The sequence below is a fragment of the Rhinolophus ferrumequinum genome, chromosome 24 (genome assembly GCF_004115265.2).
Source record: "Rhinolophus ferrumequinum isolate MPI-CBG mRhiFer1 chromosome 24, mRhiFer1_v1.p, whole genome shotgun sequence".
Classification (NCBI taxonomy): Eukaryota; Metazoa; Chordata; class Mammalia; order Chiroptera; family Rhinolophidae; genus Rhinolophus; species Rhinolophus ferrumequinum.
The window spans coordinates 9,063,071-9,089,177 of record NC_046307.1 but is presented as its reverse complement, the minus strand read 5'-3'; the positions used below and the strand labels follow the sequence as shown (position 1 = coordinate 9,089,177).

General features: G+C 52.6%; 1 protein-coding gene across 9 annotated transcripts in view; it reads left to right on the top strand.

Moving 5' to 3' along the window:
- The first annotated feature begins 11,217 nt into the window (after nt 1-11,217).
- Nucleotides 11,218-26,107, top strand: part of SEPTIN8 (septin 8) — a 25,791-nt gene continuing 10,901 nt past the window's right edge. For 4 of the 9 annotated variants that reach the window (XM_033095700.1, XM_033095704.1, XM_033095706.1 and 1 more), the window contains exons 1-6: nt 22,204-22,324; nt 23,320-23,515; nt 23,771-23,957; nt 24,931-25,092; nt 25,614-25,710; nt 25,929-26,097. In XM_033095700.1, the coding sequence (XP_032951591.1) occupies nt 23,349-23,515; nt 23,771-23,957; nt 24,931-25,092; nt 25,614-25,710; nt 25,929-26,097 (782 nt within the window). In that variant the 5' untranslated portion in view covers nt 22,204-22,324; nt 23,320-23,348. Of the gene's footprint in view, nt 11,387-22,200; nt 22,325-23,319; nt 23,516-23,770; nt 23,958-24,930; nt 25,093-25,613; nt 25,711-25,928; nt 26,098-26,107 lie in introns of those variants that run through there. The other 5 variants (XM_033095707.1, XM_033095708.1, XM_033095703.1 and 2 more) reach the window with 4 other exon arrangements.

Sequence of the window (26,107 nt, the reverse complement as noted above, 5' to 3'; positions counted from 1 at the left end):
GAACTCTGACAGGCAGACAGTAAACCATGCCTTATTATCCTCAGGCCCACGGCACAGTCAGTGCTCTGCAAACCTTTGTGGCGTAAATGAATAAATGACCTCAGTGTTTAGTCAGTTCAGGAACTTGTATAATCATAATAGCCTGGGCAGCGAGACCCTGAGAAGTGAGCTAATCCTTTCCCTCCCCTCCAAGAGGGACTTCACAGCTAAGGACACATTCTAAAGGTCCTGTATCCACAAGTTGTCGGAAAAATGGACTCTTTTATGTCAAATGAACTCAGTGTAGCTGACCTGGAGTCCGAACACCAGAATAAGGGAACTCGTGTGACTTCAGGCATCTACTCAACTGCCTGCCATTCTCCTCCTCTTTCTAACAAAACTCCAATGTTGTTCAGCTAGCAATGTGCCCAGCCCTAGGGAATGAATCATTATTGTCTGTCGTGTGGGAAATTATCTCGATACTTCCAAGTACTCCATCGGGCAAGCTGTCTGGAAGTCTATGAACAGAAGGACTCACTGACCAATTTAAGATGGTCGAATCACCTAGCTTAAGGATTTAATTTAAAGCTGCAGTGAGGAGCCGGCCTGGTGGCTCAGGCGGTTGGAGCTCTGTGCTCTTGGCTCCCGGGGCTGCTGGTTCGATTCCCACATGGGTGGGCTCTCAACCACAGTGTTGCCAGTTCAATTCCTCGAGTCCCGCAAGGGATGGTAGGCAGTGCCCCCTGCAACTAAGATTGAACAGGGCACCTTGAGCTGAGCTGCCGCTGAGCTCCCGGATGGCTCAGTTGGTTGGAGTGCTTCCTCTCAGCCACAGGGTTCCCGGTTTGACTCCCGCAGGGGATGGTGGGCTGCGCCCCCTGCAACTAGAAATGGCAACTGGACCTGGAGCTGAGCTGCAACCTCCAAGGCTAGGACTGAAAGAACAACAACTTGAAGCTGGGCTGCGCCCTCCACAGCTAAGATTGAAACGACAAAACATCTTGACTTGGAAAAAAAAAAGCCCTGAAAGTACACACTGTTCCCCAATAAAGTCCTGTTAAAAAAAAAAAAATCCTAAAAAAAAAAAAACCACTTAGTATTAAAAAAAAAAAAAGCTGCAGTGAGAAACAAGGGGAAAGAACTGGGGTCGGTGAACCCATTAGGGTAACGGGAGGAGCACACTGGCTGAATCCTGCGTTCCACAGTGGTCGCATTCTCCCTCTCTCCCTTCCTTCCTCTACCCCATCATCCTGACAGTGTGGTTATGAGAACCAGAGTTGAGACTGAACAAAGGGGCTCAGCAAACAGGAAGTGCCTGGAACCAACACACACTCTGTGAAAGAAACATGGGGCAAGTACCCCTGGCTACAGCCATAGCACAAGGATGACCCTGTGGGAAGAGCTAGGGAAGAGCACAGGAGAGGCCAGAATGGGGTCACCAAGGGGGCTGATTTGGGGGTGACAGCTGCCAATCTGGAATTAGCATGATCCTTAACTTAACACTTGGTTTTTCCATCCCTTTCTATCTACAAGTAATACTTTATCTTCTTGTATCCTTTTTTATCTATGTTCAACATCCATATGTTTCCTTTATTCTATGTCTAGCACATCTTGCAAGTTACCAATTTACTATCTATACTTAACACATTTTAGGAATTTTGCCTGGTTTTTGTTTTTCTTGCCTTCTATGGTAGATTTAAATATTCTCAATAATTCTGCCAACACACATTATATTAGTACGAGCCAACCTTTGGCGGTCCTGAAACTTCTGTGGGGTCATGTGACTCATTTCTGGTCAGCAAGACCCCAGGGGGAGTTTTTAGGGGGCATTTAGGAAAGATTTTCTTCCTTGACAAAAGACGAGCGATGCGAGAAAGAAGTCCCTTGTCCCGTTTCCTCCCTTTCTATGTTTCCAGCACTGAACTAATGGTTGGCACATAATAGACACTCAGCAAATGGTTGGTTGAATAAGTGAGTGGATGGTGCTGGTGCCAGCCTTAGTAGTGTCTGGGACTCTGAAATCATGCTTTGTCTTCTGCTTAAGCTTCATTTGTAAGTCCAGGGTTGGGAGGATGAAAGCAGCATGGTGAAAACAAATCTTGTGATGATGGTTTAATAATAGCTACACTAGTAACAGCAGCTAACATTTATTGAAAGTTCACTCTGTGTCAGAAATGGTTCCAAGCGTTTTACTTTTAACCCTCACAATAGCCATAGAAGGTGGAAGTGATTATTATCCACATTTTGCACATGAGAAAACTGAGGCACAGAATATAAGGAAACTTCCCTGAGGTCCCTCAGCGGGCAAGTGGTACCCCTGGAATTTGAATCTGAACAACTCGAGTTCAGAGTGCACACACTTAGACAGAGTGCCATCAGTTAGTTGCCTGCTGGAACAACTTACCGCATCCTTTGTAGCTTTAAACCACACAGATGTGTCATCTCACCATTTTGGACAGCAGCAGTCCAACACAGCACTAACGTGAAGGTGTGCTGAGATATGGGCCTCGTGCAAGCTGTGGGATAGGACACCCCCTTGCCTTTGCCACTTCGAGAAGCTGTCTGAATCCCTCGCCTTGTACCTGCATCACTCTGATCTCTGCTTCCGTTGTCACATCTTCTCTCACACTCCTGACTCCCTCTTATAAGGTCTTATGTGATTACTTTGGGCCCATCTGATACTACAGGATCATTTCTCCACCTGAAGATCCTTAACTTGGGCGGAGGGGTGGCTCAATTGGATAGAGCACGAGCTGTGGGCAACGGGGACTGCTGGGTCGATTCCCGCATGGGCCAGCGAGATGCACCCTCCGCGACTAGAAGGAAGTTAATGAGCTGCCACTCAACTCCTGGGTGGCCAGATGGCTCAGTTGGTTGGAGCGCGGGCTCTCAACCACAAGGTTGCCGGTTCGACTCCCACAGGGTATGGTGGGCTGTGCCCCCTGCAACTAACAGCAGCGACTGGACCTGGAGCTGAGCTGCGCCCTCCACAACTAAGATTAAAGGACAACAACTTGACTTAGATGGAGCTGATGAGTCCTGGAAAAAACACGCTACTGTTCCCCAACAAAAAGTCCTGGAAATATACACTGTTCCCCAATAAAATCTTTAAAAAATATATATCCTTAACTTAATCACATCTGCAAAATCCCCTTAGCTGTGTAAGGAAACACATTCACAGGTTCCAGGGATTGGGGCCATGACATCTTGGAGGTCATTATTCTGACCACCACACCATCCTGACCGTGCAGGCCCAATATCCTGTATGACCCAGGTCCTGAACCAGCAGGGCCCAAGTCCTACAGCAGAAGTTCTGTCACACACCGAGGAACAGAGGAGTGGCGCCTCCAACCTTTGCCTGCTTTTCTAAAAGCTTCTGGCTTGTTCTCCCCTCCCCTAAGTGCACCCACCACCACCACCAAATAGAGAAGAAATACCTAGTAAACCAGTAGTGTGAACCAAACATATGAGTTATGGGACATTGGCTCTTATTCCTCCGTTCCTCTAGATTGGGTTCTGTACATTGATCAGGTCCTTAGTTCTATTTTCATTCCTCAGTCAGTTGGCCCCATCCTTGTGTGTGTTTTCTTTATTGCTAATTTACTTTTATTTCTACTTTTAATTTAAGTTAGAGTAATTTTTCTCAGCTCCCTTGAATTTCTTCTTCCAATCTCCCTGGCCCACCCCTTGGTTCCAGGTAAAACTCTACCTCTCTGCTATCTCTACTCAAACTCAATGATTTCCCTGGATTTGTTCCAGCAGCAGTCTGTTCCAGACCTGTTTTGTCTGTCTGAATACATTTCCCCCAGAGATGTTGTTTTCAGACTTATTTTTAGCTTCAGAAGAACCCTTTGTGGAAAGGAAAGCCCAATATATAAAGCAGATGGGATGGAGCTGTTTGGGGAGGAGTAGAGCCCCACCAGCTGAGCTCCTTCTCTGCCCCATTCTTCCCATGGCCCCCGTTTGAAAACGATTGCTCTGCAGTACCCTCTCACTATAGGTCTGGCCCTGTCGATTTGCTTCTTAGTTAACTGTCTCCTTTCCTGTTGACTTCCTTTAGCACCTTGGCTAACATGAAACATTCTCTCTCCACTTCCCTCATGCTCTTTGAAGGTCACATTTCCCCAAAAAAGCAAACCATTTTAACTTCTTTATCTCTGTCTACGGTGTCACCACTTGGGGCTTTTTTTTACCTGCTTATATCCCACCTGTTTATGGCTGCGGGGATGGAAGCCACACTCAAATGGGCTGGCCAGCCAGCTGCATGTCACCTGGCCTCTCCACTTTATATATATTGTTGCTCTCTGATTACTGGACAGTTGGCCTATATTTTCCAGAGAATTCTTCTTTGCTCACAACTACTTTGGAGGAGCAGAAATGGTTCTATCTCAGGGAGGACCAGGTTTTAATGTACCTGTTTCGGGGGTGTGGGTGGGGCAAATCACATGGGGTGCCTTGTAAAGTTGGTATCAACCCCTGTCCTCGGGTCCTCCAGGCCAGGTTTGGAATGGGGCTTCTTCCCCAGCAGGCAGCTCTGGACCATGGGGGTTGCTTCAAGAATCCCTGTAGACTTAGGCACCGAGACCTGTGGGTGTCTCTGTGGCCCATTTACTGAGGGCAACCTGGACCTCCTAAAACACATGAAGCTAAAATTTCAGGCCTCTCACTTTGCATGGGTCCCTTCTAAGTCCTGCTCTCTTCTTATTCTAAATAAATAAATAATTCCATACCTAAGCTTGTGTATTCTTTTCTCAAAGAAGGGCTTCCACATTCTATAAGCTCAGGCCCTAGAAAACCTGGATGTGTCCCTGAGAACTTTGGTCTCAGGGCTCTCCCAAGGGACCCAGGGACCCATGTGTTAGAGGACTCTCTTCTGTGAAAAAAGGCAGAGATTCTCATTTCCAGGGCTTTCCAAAGCATTCCTCGTGCTTTGTGTACAGGGCGTCGATGCCAAATGCTCTGGCGGAAGGTAGGGAGGACTGTTCTGACACGTTTCCTGTCCCACCTGCAGCATGTAGTTTCCACTGTGGGACTGTGAGGCAGGGGACAGCCAGAGACCCGTGAGGCCAGAGAAGGGCTGCTTTCTGCCGGTGGTTCCCCCTGTGCCACAGTTCCTGCATCCAGCCTTGGTGCAGACTCTGCCCAGTCTTCCTGGAAGAAGGAGGCAGAAAATGGTTCCTTCTCTCTGGAACAGCTTTTTCCATCAGGCCAGGACTTGTGATCTAGGCCTCAACCTGGCAGTACTGCCATTTGACTGTAATTCCTAAATCTCACTGTTAAGAGCCATGTTCACAAAATGGGAGAGATGGCCTTCCTGGCTGGGGCATCCTGGGACTTGTGAACTCCGTACCTGGGACCCAGTAGTCTCCTCAGATCTGCTCTTGCCTTGTATTATTTCACAGGCATTGATACAAGTCAGACCTGAAAGCCAGAGAGCAAATGCTGCTTTCAAAATGTGTAGGGGCACTTCAGGATACAGATAGCAGATGACAGCTTCCCCACAGAGGTTCTCTTTCTCAGTGCCTAACACAATAAAGTAGATAAGATCCCACGGGAAACTTACTATCAGCAACCAGTACAATAAACTTCAAGTTTGGCTTCCAAAGAAAGATACAGAAGGTTTTGAAGTGGCGAGGAGTGGCACAGCACATCTCTGCTCCCTACCCTGTCCGCAATACCAGAAATTGACAAAATCCTGAACATTCTTCCTGGTACTCCTGAATCTGAAAGGAAACAGATGTGAGTCGTGCCCTTATATTCTTCCTCTTCTGAATGAGCTGTATTGAAAAATGCGTGGGGAGACATAGGGGAAGCAGGGAACGTGAGCCACTGAGCTGACTCAGCTGATGGAAATAAAGGCTCCAGAACAACACTCAACTTAAGAAATTGATCTAAAGCCTCGGTTATCCCCCTTCCTTGGAAAAGCTGTATAGGGCTCTCCTCTCCAGCCCCAATCAGGTGACATGAGCCTTGTGTAAGACATTCATTAGAACCTCAAGGCAGGAGCATGCACAGGTCTTCCAGCCAAGACTGCACTCTGTCTCTGCTGAGCTCTCCTCTTTCCCTCTTCCCCTCCAGCCTGCCAAAGAGTACTCGGAATGCAAACACCCAGCCTCTCACTTTGCTCAGAGGGAAAAACAGGCTGGTCTCAAACAGTGGGGAGATGCTAAGTAAGTCACCCTCTCCTGCCATCATATTACAGCAGCATGAAGAATGGTTTTACAGCAGCATGAAGAGCCACCAAACCAAGATAATAAGAAATGGATGCAAACACATGGCAGCAAATTATTAATGATAAGTAGAGGGAAAACACTGGGCAAAAGACAAGGGCTTCTCCCCTCTCTCCCGAAGGACATTCCTTACAACTACTTCAAATATAAAATGACTTAATGAGAACATGAATTTAATAAATTGGAGGCTCAAAGATGGGATGATAAAACAAGGGAACTGATGGAAAGGAAACAAATTGAGAACAAAAATATTATTATAGAAGAAATAAATAAAGTAGAACTAATAAGAAAGAGAATGGACCCCACTGAAACTCAAATTACTGAACTGGGGTATCTAAACAAGGTAAAGAGATTCAGGAAGTCAGAATTAATAGAAATGGAATATAGATGAAGATGAGCCAATACAAAGATTGATAGACCTGAAAAAAGAAACCAAAAATAGAGACAAAAGGGAATGTCTAATGTAGAATAAACAAGATTAAAACTGCAGATTGAAAGACACATTATGTTCCAGAAAAGCTTAGTTCAGAATGTTTAATACTAAGATACGTCTTAGTTGTCATTGAACTAAAAAAAAAAAATAGTGACTTCTTTACGAATACAAGCAGGAAAAGAAAGTCACCTACAAGGGGAAAGTTCAGGCTGGTCTCAGAGTTCTTCCTAGAATAAAAAGGGGCAAAACCTGCTACGTTCTATGGCAAAGAAGGTGAGACCCAAGAATATTATACCCAGCCAAGATAAGGTTCTAATGTAATGGCAACAGAGAGACATTCTTACACATTCAAAACGCTTCTTGAAAAAACAGCTTAACAATGAAATTCAGTCTATTAGAGACGATGAATTGAAATAAAGAACTTGCGAATGGAGAAGTCTTGAAAACAGGAACAGTGAGTATTGAATTCATTTAAATCTAGGCTGTATACCAAATGTTAATAAAAAAATTTAGGTTGTAATATAGAATAAAAAACATTTAATTGAGCAAAAAGAATTGTAACCCTCTGTAGACACAGATTCAGGTAGCAACCCAAACTGCTCTGGGAACAGAACAAAGAAGGGCAGGGTTTATAAAAGCAAAAACCACAAAATGGAATTCTTTCATGCAAATGAATCTTGCTGGCTAGGTGAACAGGGATTGGTTAGTTCCAATATGCAAACAAGGGAAGCAAAAAATACAAGGAGGAGGTCAAGTCCGTATGTGTCCACGCAGCAGGCGCCATCCCACGATTTTTATGACTCAGCCTTGAGCTGAATTTAGCAATGGTTTTAGCAACTGAGGCATGAGCTATGCGTAGGCCAAATAGGCCCCACCACCCTAACAGCTTCCTGACTCAACTTTAAGTGACTCTCTTAGCAATGCTTATTCCATTTTTTTCGTTATCACAAGTACCTATGTAATTATGTTTTTTTACAGACCAGAATATGATTATCATAAACCTTGATAATGTAACAATAATAATATAAGTAACAACAGTCAGGAGGCAGGGTCAACGGAGATGGAAAGATGGAAAGAATCATGACAGCTGATACACACACATAATTGAAATGTGTATTTTTTTAAAAAAATGACTTGAACCTCTTAATGTTTTTCACAATTTTTTGTTTAACCTCAGAGGTGTTTTTTTCAGGAAGTAATATCTCCTGTGGTCAAGAAACATGTGAAGTACAACTCTTCCTTCAGTTTCACTTCAACTTCTTTTAAATTCAAGTAAAATTAAATTTAATACTTTTTATTAAAATACCATGTGTATTACAGTCCAATTCTTATAAAATATCTCTATGATCTTTCCTCTGATCTGTAAATATGCATAGAAAACTTTCTGGAATGATGGAATGGAATAGTCATTTCTATAGCTGATTCTGAAAAGTGGTATATAGCTGATTATTTTCTTGCTTGTCATTTTTTAATAGTTTAATTTTCCAAAATAAACAAAGAAAAGTGTTAAAATATTAGAAAAAGTTTTTTTCAGGCATCTCATTGGAATAGGATAAATAGTCCAGAAACAGACTTGGCAGAGATTGCTGCTATCTCCCCATGTCTACTCTCCTAACATTTTATGGAATTTTTAGCTGTACACATGATGGTCAGAATAAAGACCCCATTTCCCAGCTCTGTCCAATAGGATGTAGCAGACATGCCATATGGCAACTTCTGGAATCATTTGAGACTGTTTGTTTATTTTTTCTTTATCACCTTCATTCCCTCCTGCTGCCTGGGATGCTAAAGTCACCATATGAGACCATGAGGTCAAGACCTTTCAAAGCAAAACAACATAGAAGGTGTGTGGAGAATATCACGTCACCCAGACTGCCTATCTGGCTAACATGAGAATGACTTTTATCTTGTTGAAGCAACTGAACATAATCTTAATTGATCCACAGACTGACATGCACACAGAAATTTACTCTGTGATACTATTTGCATTGTACATCATTGGGTAAGATGAAACAATTGGTTTGGCACACACATAAACAAATCACTGATGGACATAAATGTGACAAAAATTTTAAAACATTTTATAAAAAATACAAAGAGAATATCTTTATGAATTTGAGATAGGGAAAGATTTTTTAAAAGAGGTTTTATGGTGAAAACCATGAAGGAAATAACAGGTAAACTTTACAACAGCCACATTTTAAACTTTTGTATGACAAAAGAAACTACAAACGAAAGTAAAAGAGAAGCAACAGTGAGGTCTGTCATGTTCGAGTGCAGTGCAGTGCTGGGTGTGTATGTGGGGTGGGAGCAGAGGGGTGGTCAGCTAACTCTGGGGAGAACGCGTGGTCCTTTTACCTCAGACAGTGACAGTGCACATTAGCTTGTCAAAAGCTCTGAGGACTTCTACAGAAACCTTTTCCCACATGGGACCCAGCATTCCATACATATAGTTATTTCACTGTGGGACCACTCTCTCTGTGTGTGTATCACATCTGTGAACTTCTCCTGAGAGATACTTGGAAACACTGCCATAAGAAATAACACTTTGCCTCACGTGAGAAACGATTGTTGCATTCACCTTTGTGTCGCCACAGATCCCCACGGGTAACTCTCACTCCTTCAGTAGTTCTGACCAGCAGTAGCACTGGAGAAGGAGAAGAGGAAGAAGAAAGGAAATAAAAGGAAGTTTGGGGTTTAGGGAGTAGGTGAAAATTCTCCTAGTAGAGAGAACATATCCCAAGAGAAGCAAGTCAGCTATAATCTGGGCTTTTCCTTCTCTCAGCCACCAGCTGGGGCTGCAAGAAGTAGATATTTTGAAATATACCCAACTGGGCGGGGGAAGACCATTCTAAAGATTGTTTAGGGCAGAAAATGGCAGTTAGAACAGATTTCTTGCCAGTTGTAGGAAAAGAAAAGGAAACAGCAGGTATGGCCTAGGATGATCAATTCAACATCTCTCTCCCTCTCCTCTCTCTTTTTCCCCGCCCCCTGCTTTTGTAGTCTAAAGAGGGAGATTTTATTAAACATTTTATTTCAAGTATAGTTTAAAGCCCTTTACTTATTTCATCTCATTTAATCCTGTGACACAGGTACTACAATTATTCTCATTTTAGGGAGGAGGAAAGGGAGGCAGAGTTAAGTAAACTGCCTAAGGTTAAAAAGCTAGCAAGGGATGGAGGCGGGATACCAACCCAGGTGGTTTGCCATAAATCCAGATTCCTCACCCATTGCTCTGCGCATTTCTTGTAAATAACTACAATGCAGCATGTGAAACATCATGATAGAGAGGAACAGAGTGAAAACACTGAGTCAGAAAGGTCCAGCGTGATGTCAGTTCACCTTGGTGACAAGCTGTGGGTTTGCCTGGGAGGGAAAGGAGGGGAAAGCCATTTCAGGGTAAGATATGACTGAAAGCCAGTGGAAGGACAAGGAAGAAGGACCTCTTAAAGCCAGGAGCCAAGTTCAGATACGGTCTTGGGCACAAGTTTCTGAGTAGGAGGGACAGGGCCGTTGTTTCTCAGGAAGATATTGGGGGGCTCGTGGGTGGGAGGGGGGACGGTGTCGAGGGTGGGTCAACGGCGGATAAGGCCAGCGGATGAAGAGGCAAACTTTGCCATATTCCTAAAGACAATGCAAGAGGAAGGCAGAGGGAAGGGAAAGAAAAGGAGGATTTCAGTGGATTGGGGGCTGGGTTTTGCATGATAGTCAGTGAAAAGGACCAGAGCCCCCTGATAACTTCGGCTTAAGCAGGAGGGTTAGTTTTCTGAGTTGTATGCACGTTCTGGGTAGTGAGATCAGCAGAGAGAATGTGCCTGCATTAGGAGCAGTGGTCCTCTTTGCACAACGCCCAGACTCCATTAAGACGTTGCCCCAAGTCCTTGGGGCAGGTGGGGTGATGGTCACTTGCAGTCTGATGCCTTGATTGTCCAGCTCGGCTTTTCTCTTGCACAAATCCCGGCCCTGAACTGCGCATCCTGCGCATTCGTTGCGCAAGGAGCCGAAGGCTGGTCCCTTGCGCAGGAAGGCCGCCTGGCCGGATGCGCGGGTCCCGCCCCGGGTCCCTCCTTAGCACCGACTAGAGCATCAGGTGGGGCCCAGGGCACCGGCATACGAGGCTGAGGCGGCCTCTCCTGGAGCCGACGGGCCGCAGGCCGCCCATCGACATTCCGGCGGGTGTTTCCAGTGCATTTGTAGGCTCCGACGTGGTGGAGGCAGCTTGGTGGCGGAGACCCCTGGGGCACACGCAGTACCCCACTCTCCTACCCCACGGAAAGGGCTTCTTAGCGCGCGGGCCTGACACTCCCACCCGGACTCGGCCCTGGCCTCCCAGGGACACGCGGCAGGCCGGCAGGCACCGGCCCCCGGCCCCCCAGGCACTGCCCTCCCGGGCCCCCCAACTCGCAGACTACAAGTCCCAGCAGCCTCCGCAGCTGGCACCTCCCGCCTGGCCGCGGAGACCCCCGGCCGTCCCAGCGGCGGGGCTCCGGCTGCGCTCGTGGCCGGGCCGGGCGGGGAGGCCGGTCCCGCGGGCGGGGGCGGGGGCGGCTCCGCGGCTTCTCCCGCCGCCGCCGCCAAGGGGAGTTTCCAGGAAGTGGCCATATTGGATCCATTCAGCCGCAGCCGCCCGGGCGGAGCGCGTCCCGCAGCCGGCTTGTCCCCGTCGCGGCCCCGGGTGCTCGCCCCGGCCCGCCCGCCCGGTGCGGAGCTCGCCATGGCGGCCACGGACCTGGAACGCTTCTCGGTGAGGGCCCTGCTGGGCCGCGGCGCGCGCGGGAGGCGCGGGGCGCGGGGAGGGGGCCGCCCTGCAGCTGGCCGGGGGCGCGAGCCGGGCTGTCAGCGCCGCGCGGCCGGGCCTCGACGCCGGGCCGGCTTGGGGACCCTGGCGCGGGCTCTTCGCAGCGCTCGCCGGGGGTCCCGGCGCGTCGGGCGTGGGAGCTTTGCCGGGCGGCTGGCGGGGTTGCCCCCCGGGGCGCAGGAGAGGCAGGCCCCTTTCGCGGGAAGGAGCAAATAAATACCCGCCTGGCTCGGGCCAGGTGCGAGGACAGACTGGGGTCCCGGTGGGCGGGAGGGGAGGATCCGAGATACTTGGAACCCCCACGTCTCCGGGTACTGCTTTCTGCACTGCTGGGGAGATTCCTGGCCGCGCAGGTGCTGTTGGATGGACACCACCGGTGAGGCTGAAGCCCTAGGGATCCGGGGGAGTCCCCCGAATGAGTTCAGGGCAGGGGCAGACTGGGCCCTAAGACCCTGGGCCTGCTTTTCCTTCCCCCTCCAGCCCCCACCGCCCACCCAAGCGGCGGGATCCTGGGTGCAATTCCAAGTAGGTCCGGCCTCAGTGGTCGGGTCTGAGGCAACCATTCCCAAGGACCAGGCAGGAGCGATTCCAGATTCAGCCCAGTGGATGTCTGTCTGGGCCCCAGTTAGGGTATGCCTTCTGCAGGGCTGAGGGCTCTGGTGGTCCCTTCGGGGGTCTCTGGGCCTGATCCGGCCGATGGCCAACTTCCTAAAGGTTTTTCTAATTTCCCCGGGGAGAGGGGCCTTTTGGGAGTTGTATATACTTGTCCTCTGGTGTCTAAGGCTGGATCTGGGTGTGTCTGGGAGGCTGGGCTGTGACAGTGAAGGAAGCTGTGTCCTCCTGCCAGCATGTGAGGCCCTGGTCGGCAGGGAAGGGGGAGGGACAGCCCGGGGCTGTTGGGGGGGAGGGGGGAAAGCTGGATATGTGACCGATAAGGAATTGGTCTGGGGCTAAATGAGGGAGCCAGGGCTTATGTAATTAATGCTATAAATACAGTCATCTGAATTTATGTATGTAAATTTTCCCTTTAATCTGAAAATACATTTGTTGGTCTATTTTGGAAATATGCATAACTAAAGCAGGAGCTCTTGGTTTCATAATTTCTAGCCTGACGTGTTTTGTTTTCATTGGGGAGGGGGCTGTGTGTCAGTTAACTAAGTTTAGATACAGGAGGAGCAGATTCAGAAGTTGGAGGAATCAGAGATTCACCTCACCCCTGCACTGTAAACCGGAATTTATGTACCCCAGTTTGGCAGCGCCAGGATCCTAACAGACCTGCCGATTGATTAGCTGGAGGCCGAGAGACCTGTGAGTGTGTGTGTCTGTGTGCATTTTTCCTGCCCAGCTGACCAGAAAGTTATGTCTGGGGCTTGTCTGTGGTGAGAGGTTGCTCTAACCGTGGGTCTTGCAGGTGGGAGCCGTATGTAGAGCACCCAGATTCAGACCGCCTGGCATGAATCCTAGCTGGCCATGTGATTTTGGACAAGTTATTTAACCCCTCGGTGTTGTCATCTGTGGTGCCCATGTGGGTGTGAAGACTGGCCTGTGTGAGAAGGCAGCGGAGAATGTGTTTGTGCCATTATGCGGCACCCTCCCCTCACTGACTGTCCACAGAGCTTGGCCCCAGAGACCAAGCTGAGAGGCCCAGCTGCGCTGCCAGCAGGTGGACTGGAAAGGCCCCCCCGCCCAGATTCCCCTGCTTGCGCTTTGACCATTCCTGGGAGGATTTTAGGTGTTATCCTCATGGTGAGCTGAGACACAAAGAGGGCACGGACTCAGGTAAGGGTATACAGCCTGAGCTCAGGGGCCTGGATTACTGTGCTAGGTTAAGCTGGATGGATGGATGTGCTCCACGCCCTCTAGGCTCTGGGCTGTCAGACTCCTTGGAGGACTTGGACAGAGTTGAATTTGGGTGGAGACTTTGGGTGGGGTTTGGCCCGAATTTAGGAGTCTGGACTCCATTCTCCTCCCTTGGCTTGTCATCCTGGGAAAATAATTTCTTCCTTTATCTTGCTATAAAATGGACACTACCACACTGATATTCTTCAAAGGGTTCATGGAAGGTTAATTGTGGTCTATGGCATGTTCAGAGATATGCTTAGGTGTCTGGCCAGCACCAGGCTTGACTTTGGTGTTAAGCCGTGGCCATGAGGCTCTGGTCTCATTGAGCTGTGGCAGGTCTACACTGCCTTTCAGGCTGGTTCAGGGGTCGGACCAGCCCTGGAGGGCTGGGAACTGTCCCAACCTGGAGCTCAGATGAACACAGAGTTGTACTTTGAGGTCGGTGTGTACTGGGTTCTTGTTCCACATAGTGTGTTGTAAACACCACAGGCTCAGCAGCCTTTACATCTTGGCTGGGCCCTGCTCACCCCTAGACCAGCCATGGGATTAGGGTTGACATCTCCTGGGTGAGCCCCCTGGGGAGTTTTCTGTTATCTCTTGACCTCTTTGGGCAGCCAGACTCCTGTCTGTCCACTCTTGCTGCCCCTCCTCCTTACTGGGTCCCAGACTCATGGGCTTACCTTCTGTTGCCCCGAGGACCATCTCCTGTGTTTCTCCGGTCAGCGTCTCATGGGGCAGGGTTCAGACTCCGTGGGCAGGGAGGCTTCAGGGCCCGGGGAAAGTGACGATATGAGGGGGAGACAGAAGAAGTGTGCAGTGTGGCAGCATGGCAGCCTCACGCCTGGCATTCCTCCCAGCCAGTCACTCCCCCCGCCCATCTCTGCTTTATCCCCAGCACCATCTGTCACTTCCGTTGTCACCCCTGTAATCTTGACACTTCCCCAAGAAGCAGGCTATGCAGGGAGTGCCTGTTCCCTCCCTGAAGCTGGAGATAGTGGGAAGGGATGGTAAGAGGCAGCCCTCTCGCCCACTCGGGGCTCTGTCACAGAGTGGTATCTCCCTGTCCTGTAAAAATGGCCAGGAATCTTCTTGCTGAGCTGTTCCAAAGGAGAAATGAGAGCTGAGCAAGAGATGTCTGTGCAGCTCTCAGTGCCTGGTGGTGTTGAGGGTTCAAAGTGAGCCTCACCTTCCCCTGGGAGATGGGTCTGCCCTGCCCTCCTTCTCTCGTGGGCGTTGTACCATGTTGTGGGTACTCGCCTGAGGAAGGTCTGCCTGGGATCTCGATGGGTCTGAGTAGGGAGACTGGTAGGAGACGTTGGTGATCCAAGGGAGCACATGATGAGGGACTAACCAGGGTAGGAACAGTGATCACACTGTCCCTGGATGCGAGACTGGATGGAGGCCCGGACCCAGGGCCTGACTCTTGTCAAAAGCTTTGGATGACAGGGAGGGCGCTGGATGCTTTCTGTCCATCATCTTGTTGATGCCAGCAGTCCATGGTTGGGTGAGGTTGCACACTCTGGTCACTGGCAAGTTTGGGCCTGAGACCCAACCCCAGCGCTCGAGTCCCACTTGAAATGGCAGAGAGGGTGGAGCCTCTGAGTTCTGAGCCCTCCGTTGGGCTCTATGGAGGTGCGTATTTGGGTCAGTAAGTACCACGAATTTCCCTGTGGCTTGGGTCCAGCTACTGGACCAAGCAGCTGCAGAATGACAGAGCAAAGGGCCTGAGGGCTGGCTGATCTCTGTGTGTCCCTTGCAGCCTCTTCAGCCTTCCTGCCTCTACGCTGCCAGTTAGGGTCTCGGGATCCCCAGGCATGGCCCCCAAGACACAAGCTTTGCCAGACAACCAGATGTGCAGCTGTGCAGGCAGGAGGGAGACACATCTGCCTGGGAAAAGGATACCTCCCAAGGTCAGCATGCCCTCATGCTAGAGCTGGGGTGTTTTCTGCTAGAGCCATCTGCCTCCTCAGGGCTCATGTGAGGAACCGTGGCTGGGAGGGGTGGTGGAAGACGGCAAGGGGCATCTTGGCTGTGACATCAGTTGTCCTAGGTAGTCTTGGGGCAAATTAGATATTCTCCTCCTCAGGCCACATGGCTTCCAGGTGGTTCTCGGCCCCTACCGTAGAGGCCACATCAGAGGAACAGACCCAGGGGAGGAGGGAATAAGGGCCTATTTCAGATTGCAGGTGTGGGTTACTGTCTGAGGGGCCTCCTGGGCTTGGGGCACCTGGGGCCTAGGGTTCAGTAGGGGCTGTGGCCATGGGTCCAAGTCCACTCATCAGGTCTGGCTGAGGTGCCTGGGTGTGAGTCTGATACCCTGGCTGGTGCTGGGGTGAATGGGGCAAACAACAGAGAAGTATAGCAGCGCTGCCCTGAGCCGCCCTTGGCCCAAATTGGTGCTTGTGCATCCCTCTGCCCCTTCCCAGCTCCACCATCCGTCCTGGGGTTGGAGGCGTCAGGGTCACCTTTGCTGCCCACATTCCCCTTTCCAAGGGTAGGGTCTCATTCACTGCGGAACACAGGCTGACTCCTTCCAGGGATGTCCGGACCCCTTACGACTTTCCCAGCAGGGATGGGGCGGGGACTGCCGCTGGAGTCCCTGAGCTAGGTGGGAAAGTGTGGACGCCTGGGGTTCCAGTACCTTCCGAGGCCCAGAGCGCCTCCCCCGTCTGCTCCCTGGTGGGATGGACCACTCCCTTTAGGCTGCACAGCAAAGCCCAAGAATGTGTCTGTGTCCTGGGCCTGGGGCTGGGTGGGGGGCCCCAGAGACCGGTAACGGAGCCCTTGGTTTCTTGGAAACCTGGTTTTGACAGGAGTGTGCAGCAGGCCATCCCACATTAGTTAGCGCGGCCCTGGTTGTCTGTGTGCAGAGAGGACAGCGCCCCCTAGTGAGAGTGGAAAGCAGAGAGGGTAGAGCATTGGGGTCAGGGCTTCAGATGGCCTCAGGCTGGGGGGGGGCGTCGTTTTGCTTCCAAAGTTTTGCTTCGGTTCCCAGGATGGGGAGGGGATGACGGGTCTTGTGAGGTGACTGGTGGCCTCCTCCTGGGGCCCAGCTCCCATCCTGCCATTGTTATCTCATCTGCCACCATGTTGTGGTCATGAAGGTCGATCCTTCTCGTGCCTTCTCCCCAGGTCTCTGTTGCTGTCTTAGAAAGACACTTTGCTTCCCAGGTGTCCTCTTGATTCGACCCAGGTAGATCCTGCCTCTGTTCTTCCCTGCTGGCCCCAGGTAGCAGCATCCCCCCACCAGCTCCCATGTGCATCCCTTTGGTTATTTCCCGTAACCTTTGACCTGGGCTTAGAGGCTTACTGTGGAATCCTGGGCCCAGAGCCTAAGCCTTTCCTGGGAAAATTCCTCGGATTCCTATCAGACTCAAGGACAGTTGCACTATGACCACGAGTTCTGGCCAGAGGCCTCTGCTCTGGTTATTTAAGGCCCAGGCTGCTGAGAGTAGCTAGAGTGGGGGCGGGGTGGTTAGTGCCAGAAGCCTGGGTGGAGAAGGCTCCCAGTGATGCAATGACTCCTGGGTCCACTGCACAACTTTATAGCCCACACCCACCCCCAGGGCTGGAGCTCCCCTGTGGAGTGGGCTTCCTGTCTGCCTGGCAGGGTGCTCAGGCCAGTGGGGGCCAGGCATGTGAACCTGGGGTGTGGGTATGGGGCGAAAAGTGTTGGGAGTCCAAGGCACCAGAGAACTCTGAGGAAAGCCTGGGTAGGGGGCTGCTCTTTGTCCAGAAGTCAGGCATCAAATGTACTTATGGTGGGGGTCTCACCTCGGCTCCCACCCCAATTACCAACCTAGTTTGGGAGGTTTGAACTCAGGGGTCTTTATTCACCTACAGCTTCCTTGGCTCTGTCGGTTCAGACATTCAGCAGATTTCTAATTCCTTCTGGATAAAAGCCGTGAGACATGGTTTCTCCCCAAATCCTACTTCTCTTCTTGGTAAAAAGGGCAGCTTCTCTTGGCTGGTGACTAGGCTGCTCCACAAGGCTCAGACAGAGCGTTTCCTGGTCAGGAAAAGGACGTCCTAGTTATCCACTGGGCTGCATAACAAAATGCCATTCTCCACTTTGTTCTGGACGGCCGGGCATGGAGGAATGCAGCTGGCCTGAGCAGTTATTATTTTGGTTGTTGTCTTTGATGTGCCAAAGAAATGATGACATAGAAGCCTGGAGCCTAGCTCAGGAGCCAAAAGCTTGTTAGTGATTAGAGAGGGGATAATGGCCCCGTGGCTTTTCCCACTGTGTGGAGAGCTCCGAGCTGCCAACTCTGTCCTGGAGCTCTGGGGACAGTTAGAGCCCCCGAGCCAGCGCCCCGGGAGCTGGCTATGTGAAAGGGCCAGAAACAGCTGGATCTGCCTCTCCCCAGAGTCCCGACTCAAGTTGTCCAGCCCTAAGGCTCCTGCCGGCAGAGCGGCTCCTGTGGGTCTCCGTGCCCCAAGGATGGGAGCGGGTATACAGTTCTTCTGGGGCATTCTCCTGCCAGCCCCGGGAGGTGGTAGACGGTGGGGCCATGGGCCGGGTCCAACCCCCAGTCGTGTTTGTTGGGTCCTCATGGTAGTCTCAGTCTGTATTAGTCTCCAACCTTTAAAAATTAAGGGGTTTCTTCAAAATCTAGCTGTCTAGATTCTCTTGAAAAGTTGGAAGATTTGGCAATACAAGGTCTGCATTCCCACAGTTGGCGGGAGTCGCGGAGCCGTGGCCATTGTGGACTGAGCACAGGCTCTGCAGTTCCCCCCTGCTCCCACCTCTCCCCAGGGACCCCACACTCAGCGGCTCTTTCATCCAGCAGGGAGCGGAGGGATGTGGCTGGAAGCATTTGTGTTGCAGTCTTTCCGTCTCTGTTCAGATCCTGGCTGCACCCTCCCGAGCAGTGTGGTCTCGGGTAACTTGCTTAATGTCTTGGGCCTCATTTGTACAATGGAGATAACGTGCCAGCCGACCGCGTGGGGCTGAAGGGTGGACTAAAGAGATTAAACTCGAGTTGTGCACAGTAAGTGCTCGGTAACTGTGAGCCCTGCTTGTTGTGACTATACTGTTCCCCTTCACCCATCCCCGTTACCTGGCTGGCCTCTACAGGTTTTTGAATTTAGACTGAGTGAGACTGAGCCCCCAAGGCCCAGGATCCGGTTTCCTCGTCTTTCCATTGGCAGGCGTCCCAGTGTCTGGCACAGCAGACGTGCCCGGTGAGCATGTGTTGAGTGGCTGAATGAATGAGTGGGGAGCCTTGTAAGAATAGCAGAGGCAGAATAGCAGAGCGGTTTGGGCAAGGGCTTCGCTGCTCTCGAGTCCCTGCTCGGCCCTCATTAGTTCTCCAGGTGGTGGGTACCTGTTATCTTACCTGTACGATGGGGACAGTAGTGGTGTCTGCCACACAGGGTGGGGAAGGGACTGCGGAGAAGACTGTCGGTCACTGGGCTCAGACGGCACAGGTGGTCCTCAGCGAGGTGATGGTGTCGTCATTTGACATCTGCTCCTTTGGTTGTAAACACCGAGACGTTTTCCTTTCCATGCTTTCCCTTTCCCTGTCCTTTTCCTCCCTGATTTCTCCCGGTTTTTCTGCATTCAAAGAGTTTCACTTTGGAGACTAGAGCAGTTAAGATGCTTTCAGTGGCAAGAAATACTAGATAGCCCCGCTCAACTAGCTTACGCAGGAAAGGGGAGCTATGGCCAGGGGTCAAGGGAAAGGCCCAGAACTAGGGCAGACACTGGCTCTCTCTCTTCTCTGTGCTTTTCTTGTCTCTGCCATCCTCTGGCCCTCAGCCTTAGGCTAGCTTCCCTAATGGTCACAAGATGGTCACAAAGGCTCCTCCTGGGTCATGTGCTTGTATCGGAACCAATTGTGGGATCGTGCTCAGGACTGTTAGGACCCACCCCCAGAGTTGTGGTAGCTGATAGGTGTCAGTGATCCTTGGAGGCTGCGGGCTCCTCCTAGACTGGGACCCCACGCAGGTCAGCAGCAACACTGGGGAGCAGATGTTGTTGATGCCACATGTAGGATCAGGGAGGTTGGCATGAGTGACTCAGTAGAGCGGAGAGGTCAGCTCGATCTTTGGAGACCAGGGAACAACACTGTCCCCGTGAGGGCCAGTGGCCATTCTTCTGTGTGTGTACGTGGATGTGTGCACGTATACGTGTATGGAGGTGATGGGCACTCCCATGGTCCCTGAGCTTCCTGAGCAGGCATTGACCTGGAGCTATGGCCCCTGGAGTGACAGTGCAGCCTGGGCAGAAACCTGGGGATAAAGATCTCCCTGTGCTCCACCTATGTCCCCAGAGAGCCACGCTGTGTGAGCGAAGGCAGGCAGGGAGGGTGGAGAGGTGACTCATGTGAGAGCCCCCTGCTTTTAACTTTTGGAGCCTGGTACTGTAAGAAAGTGGGGGGACTTGGGAGCAGGATGGCCCTGAGTCTGCGCAGGTCCTCTGCAGCAGAGCGCGCCTGTGGTCCAGACGCAGCTGACGGGGTGGCTTTTGGCGGCAGACTACAGGATGTTGGATTGTATCCTGATTGTGTCACCCTTGGAAGAGGAGGATGAATAAACATATTGCCTTCTCTGCAAGCACAGCACGCCTTCAATTTTGGAGATTTTCAGTCTCGCCTGAAAAGAAAAAAGCTCTAGACTAGCTGTTCTGTCCTCCATTTGATCCTCAGGCTGCCATGAGCAGGTGGAGAGAGACTAAATAGTGAAGCTCTGTGTAAGGTGGGCAGACGGCCCTGACGCTGTAGCAGTTAACGATGGGGTTGGTAGTTTGTAAATGGCAGCGTTGTCGAGCACGGTGGACATGGTGGTGGGAGGGTGGGAAGAACTGGAAACCTGACCTCACCCCTGCAGCCAACTTCGAGGAGCTTGTGGAAGAGATAGAGAACCAGGATACGTTAAAAAAGGACAACCAATAGTGCAAGGAAGTGGGGTCACTGCCAAGTGAGGGGTCTGGAATGCAAGTACTTAGGGGCCAGGTCAGAGCAGGTACCAGGAAAAAGGGAGAGTGAGCGCTGGAGCCCAGGGAAGGGGCTGAGTTTGAAAAGTGAATTCCAACGTAACCAGCGGGGTGGGAACTGAGCATGTAAGGAAGGCCTCAGACCGTGAAGGTGCCAGAATGCCACGCTAGGGCCTTCGCACCCGACTTAGCAAATCCTATGCGCCATTTACTATGTTTGATGTGGGCACCAGTGAGAGGAAGCTGCCTTTGGGACCTCTTTGTTATGTTTGCAGCCCTGGGGGGGGGCCCTGGGCTTGACTGGGGAGGTTGTGACATGATCCCCTGAGCACAGGGGACAGGGAGAAAGGGCCAGCTTCAACTGAGAGAGGGTCGTCGGAGAGAGCAGGTTTAGGGGTAACCCTTACTTGTTTGAGGGGACAGTACAACTGCCCAGAGGGGCCACATGGGGTCCAGGCTGCTAACACACACCCTTGGGAGTCACTGATGCAGGGTGCACTGATTGAGCTGGGGGTGGCGTTGGGTGGGGTGGGCATAGTTACTGGAGAAGAGAAGGTTGAGTATGAATGCTGGGGGCTCTGGTTGGAACGAAAGAATGGTTAGGGGGGTTCAGGTTGAGGCAAGAGGCTGTGGCTGGAGAGAGGTCCAGGAGCGCTTCGAGCTGTGGAGACCCCTCTGGGAAGGGCAGGGAGCCAGCGCCCTCGTGTCCGCTCCTGAGCCCCTCTGCCACTGTGCCTGTATCCACACTGGCATAAGGGCTGCCACTGTCCTAATCAGGAGCTCCTGGGGCTGGCTTCGTTGGGCCTGTTTCCTCCCCTCTGGCACTGTGGGCAGGAAGGCAGGATGAGACTCAGACCCACTGCCCTTTCCCGTCCTTGCTCTTTCTAGCTGGCGGTCAGGGCGAGGGGGCTGGGAATGGAGGAGGCGTGTTTCTGCCCAACATGGAGCTGCCTGGGGCCTGTCCTCAAGAGGGTCCGAACCCAGGAAGGCCGAGCCTGGGAACTATCCCTCGGAGGACATCATTTTACCCCCGTTCCCAGGCAGGCCACTCAACTTGGAGTCTGACCGTGACCCTCTGCTTTGGGTGCTGCTGGTTTCTTTTTATAAAGCTGTGGGCCAGCTCCAGTGAGCCCAGCTCACTCGGGTCCAGCTGCCCGCTTCTCCGCTAAGGCCAGGTCTCCACATTCTCATCCGGAATCATCCGTCTAAAGAACCAGGGTTGGGATGGGGTGAGAGGGTGACATGAACCAATGCCTGGGGATCCCCAGGGAACCCCACTGAGGCAGGAGGGAGGAGGCCTCAGAGTCAGGACGCCTCAGAGACCGTCCCTGAGACCCAGTGCTGGGCCCACGCGAGCACTGGCTTCTTTAGCAGGGCCCCCGTTCTTTAGAAGCCGTTAAAGAGCACTGGCTTCTTTAACATGGGGTGCATGAGGAGCAGGGGGGCACCTGGAGGACTGTGAGCCCGGCCTGATGGGGGAGGTTCCTCGACCGAGCTCGAGTGAGGGGCCAGACCTGACTCTGCTTGAATCCTGCTTCGAAAGGAGGGTCTATGAGGTCTGTGTGTGTGTGGTGGGGGGGGCGGGCGAGGGCAGAAACATACATATTCTCTAGCCTTGGCCTCTTGAAATCTTACTTAAGATCCAGGGACCATCTGGGGACTCCTGGGCAGGAGGATAGGGGAGCCCTTGGGAGTAGCAGCCAGGAGATGCCCCCGGCCCTGGCACCCCTCGCCAGCCCAGATGGAGCAGACCACAGGTTACAGGGCCTGTTCCCAGATGGATTCAGGGGCCTTGAGGCCCATTGGGCTCCCTCTGTGGAGACTTGGCCTGGAATTGGAACTCTGGTGTCCTCATGTTGTGTCCTGAGATGTGCCGAGAATTCAGATGGTGGGGGGAGGTGTTGACTCAGGTTTGGCCTCCCCCCAGGTTAGCCCCTCTTCCCAGTGGGCTCACTGCCTCGCTCTGTTTCTCTCTCAGCAGAATGCAGAGCCAGAGCCCCGGAGCCTCTCCCTGGGCGGCCACGTGGGCTTTGACAGCCTCCCTGACCAGCTGGTCAGCAAGTCGGTCACTCAGGGCTTCAGCTTCAATATCCTTTGTGTGGGTGAGTGTCATGGCCTGGCCAGGGAACAGCCTCAGACAGAGGAAGGACGAGGGCCTTCTGGGAGATGGGTTGCTGGCCACCTGTCGAGCTGCAAGGGGACCTCCCAAGCACAGTGATGCCTTGGGAGGTCAGGATTAAGGTTTGGGTGGTGTCTTTGCCAGTGTCGAGGACAGAGTTGGAGCCCGGGCCTGCCTCAGAGCTGCTGTGAAGAGTAAACGGCAACGTGAAAGTGCTTTTTAAACTGACACTGTTTACCACAGAGGTTTAGGTGATTTGTTGATTTAAAACACATTGACTGTTGTTCCTACTATGTGCCTAGGACACTGGCAATCACAGTGTCATGTAGTAAGAGCTTCCGCACCCATCTGAACAAATACAGCCGCAAACAGGGAGGCTCTGAGAGGTGCCATGTGCTTCAGGGCGTGGGCTCCCGAGGCACAGAGAATTCGGCCAGATTTTCCACAGGTACCCTAGCCTTAGTATCTGCTAGACTGTGGGTCCCCCTCAAGAAGCAGCCTACCCTAAACCCCGAGTTAAAGTTATAGAGAGCTGGGGCCACCCAGGGAAGCTGAGCCAAGCTACTATGGGGTGCTGGCCCTGCTGGCTCCTAGATCATCCTGGGCCCGGGAGGGATGGCATGCAGAGCAGGAGACTAGGTCCTGTGGAGGCCAGCAGAGGCCAGTGTGCAGTGGTGTCTCACAGCTGCCTGGCTCTGCCTCTTGCCCCCTCCCTGAGGAAACATCTTGCATATCCTGCATGGCCACGGTTCATGTCCAAGTCAACCCTTTGTCTCTTTCTTCCACATGTTATTTCTGAGGCCACTGAGAAGGGGTGGCTCCTAGGGACAGGGACAGTGAGGGATGAATTGGGAGGCCTGTCCGTCTCTCTTCTGTGGAGGCTGAGTATGCCTCAGCCCCATCCAACCCAGCCAACAGCCAAGGACAGCCCCAGTTCCAGCCTCTGATATGCCCTCCTCTCTGTTCCCTGGTCCCCAGGGGAGACTGGCATTGGCAAGTCCACACTGATGAACACACTCTTCAACACGACCTTCGAGACCGAGGAAGCCAGTCACCACGAGGAGTGTGTGCGCCTGCGGCCCCAGACCTATGACCTCCAAGAGAGCAATGTGCAGCTCAAGCTGACCATCGTGGACGCTGTGGGCTTCGGGGACCAGATCAATAAGGATGAGAGGCAAGAGGCGGGAAAGGCGGCCCCTCCCAGTCTCATCCCCACCCCACCCCACCCTTGTTGACCTTGGTTTTAACCCTCTGCCTAGCACTCTTCACTCTGAGCCATCCCCATACAAATAACCAAGCCCCACACCCCATAGGGGCCTGGGGAGTCCTGAGGTGCAGCCCCCTGGCCCCAGGCAGGCACCACAGCCTGCTTGTTCCTCGGGGAGCCGAGCCAGGCTGCCCGGCTCCTAGGTGACGGAGCTGTCTGTAGTTACAGGCCCATAGTCGACTACATTGATGCGCAGTTTGAAAGCTATCTGCAGGAAGAGCTGAAGATTCGCCGCTCGCTCTTCGACTACCATGACACCAGGGTCCACGTGTGCCTCTACTTCATCACGCCCACCGGGCACTCCCTCAAGTCCCTGGACCTGGTGACCATGAAGAAACTGGACAGCAAGGTGTGCCCCTCAGCTGGTTCCGTGGGCTCCACAGTTCTTCCCTGGGGTGGGGTGTGTTGGCTGCAGTGTGGCTGTCCCCTACGGTCCCCAGTGGCTCTGCTGGGTGGGGGCTTGCAGACAACCCCCTTGGCTTGGTCTTCTCTGTATTCTCTTTGTCCCTACTGCTCCAGTGGGGCTCCACTGCTCTGGACTTTTTCTCCAGAGTTCTGTCCCCTGGGTCTGGCCCTGAGCCCCTTTCTTCCAGCTGAAACCTTATTCTCACCTTGCTGGCTCCTGGCCCTCTGCCCCTCTCCCCAGTGTCCCAGTTCTCTGCTCATTTTCTCTCTTTCAATTTATAGTTCCTCTGCTCCCTTCACTTCCCCTGTCTTTCCTGCCATGGATTTCCCTTGGGTCCTCCCACGCTCACTAGGGAGAGGACAGTTAAAGCCCAGAATTGGGAATGCGAATGAGGCGTAGGGATTGAGAGGGCACCTTCTTGGGGATGACAGGAAGTGTGTGTGGCCCACAGTCACCTGTCAGCTCTCATCTGACTACCCTTCCCATCCCAGGAGTTAATTTTCATTGTGAAAAATGGGGTAACTTTAGCCTGGGAGATTTTGAGGTCTTCCTATGGCTACTGCTGATGGGTTATCTTACCTGCTTATGTGGGAGCTCAGCCCCCTGCTGCTGCTTATGTTGCCCCCAGATTGCTTAAAACCTTCAGAGTACTCTCAAAGCTGGCTATGCCCGTGGGACTAATTTTGGGGCTGGATGGTGGTTTGGGGGAACCGGGGCTGTAAGACACCCTAAAGCCAATTGTTAACAGCCCATCCTCATAATGGCCCTAGATGGCTGGGTTCAGGCCGGGACTCCCCATGGGAGCAGCTCCATCTCGCTGGTTTCCTGCCCCGCTGCCCAGGGATGTGGCCTGGGCAGGGCTGTCCACAGTCAGGGAGCCACTAACCTGCTGCCCCCTCTCCTCTGATCCTGGCAGGTGAACATTATTCCCATCATTGCCAAGGCTGACACCATCTCCAAGAGTGAGCTCCACAAGTTCAAGATCAAGATCATGGGCGAGCTGGTCAGCAATGGGGTCCAGATCTACCAGTTCCCCACTGATGACGAGGCTGTTGCAGAGATTAACGCAGTCATGAATGTGAGCGTGGGACAAGCGCACTGGGGTCCTGGGGCCAGGTGGCTTGGAGCCAGCACGGCGGATCTCTGACACCGCCCCGGGAGACTCTTGTTCCCTAGGATTCCAGCCTTAGTTTCTCCAGGAAAGATGGGTGGGCATCTGGGAGCCAGGCAGTCCTATGTCCTGTGGACAAGGAACGGGAGGAATAGGGAACTGGGCTGGTACTGGGGCTTCCCCAGGTTTGAATTTCGTAAAGGAGGGAGTCAGGGCAGGGATCTGAAACGTGTAGAAGTGAGCAGGCGGGATGCCAGGGCTGGGAACTTGGAGGAGAGCCAGGCCCACAGGTTCTTTGAGGGAACTTCCAATGGCCCCTGGGGAGCCCAAGGGCTGAAAGAACACGAGAGTGTGAGGAAGGAGGTTTGCGGGTTTAGCCCACTCCCTGTTTGGAGGTCCCAGGACACTTCTCCGAGAGAGCTGGGAAGTGAGCATCTGGCCCGGCCTTGTTCAGCCCCGCGCTCACGCAGCCTTGGGCCCCTTTCCAGGCACACCTGCCCTTCGCCGTGGTGGGCAACACCGAGGAGGTGAAGGTGGGGAACAAGCTGGTGCGAGCGCGGCAGTACCCGTGGGGAGTGGTGCAGGGTGAGTGCGCTGGGGGGGCACACCCCAGCGGGCAGCCCGAGCTTAGGCCCCTGTCCTGCCTTGCTGCCTGTGACCCCTGCCCTGTCCTCCCTCGGACCCTCTGTGCCCTGTCCTGCCTCCGGAGTCTGCCGCTAACACTCTGCCCGCTGTCCGGCCCCCCTCCTCTGTGTGCCCACCTGACGCCCCCCTCCCGCCCCCCGGGCGCCCTGTGCTTGCAGTGGAGAATGAGAATCACTGCGATTTCGTGAAGCTCCGGGAGATGCTGATCCGCGTGAACATGGAGGACCTCCGCGAGCAGACGCACAGTCGGCACTATGAGCTCTACAGGCGCTGCAAGTTGGAGGAGATGGGCTTCCAGGACAGCGACGGGGACAGCCAGCCCTTCAGGTGACGGCCT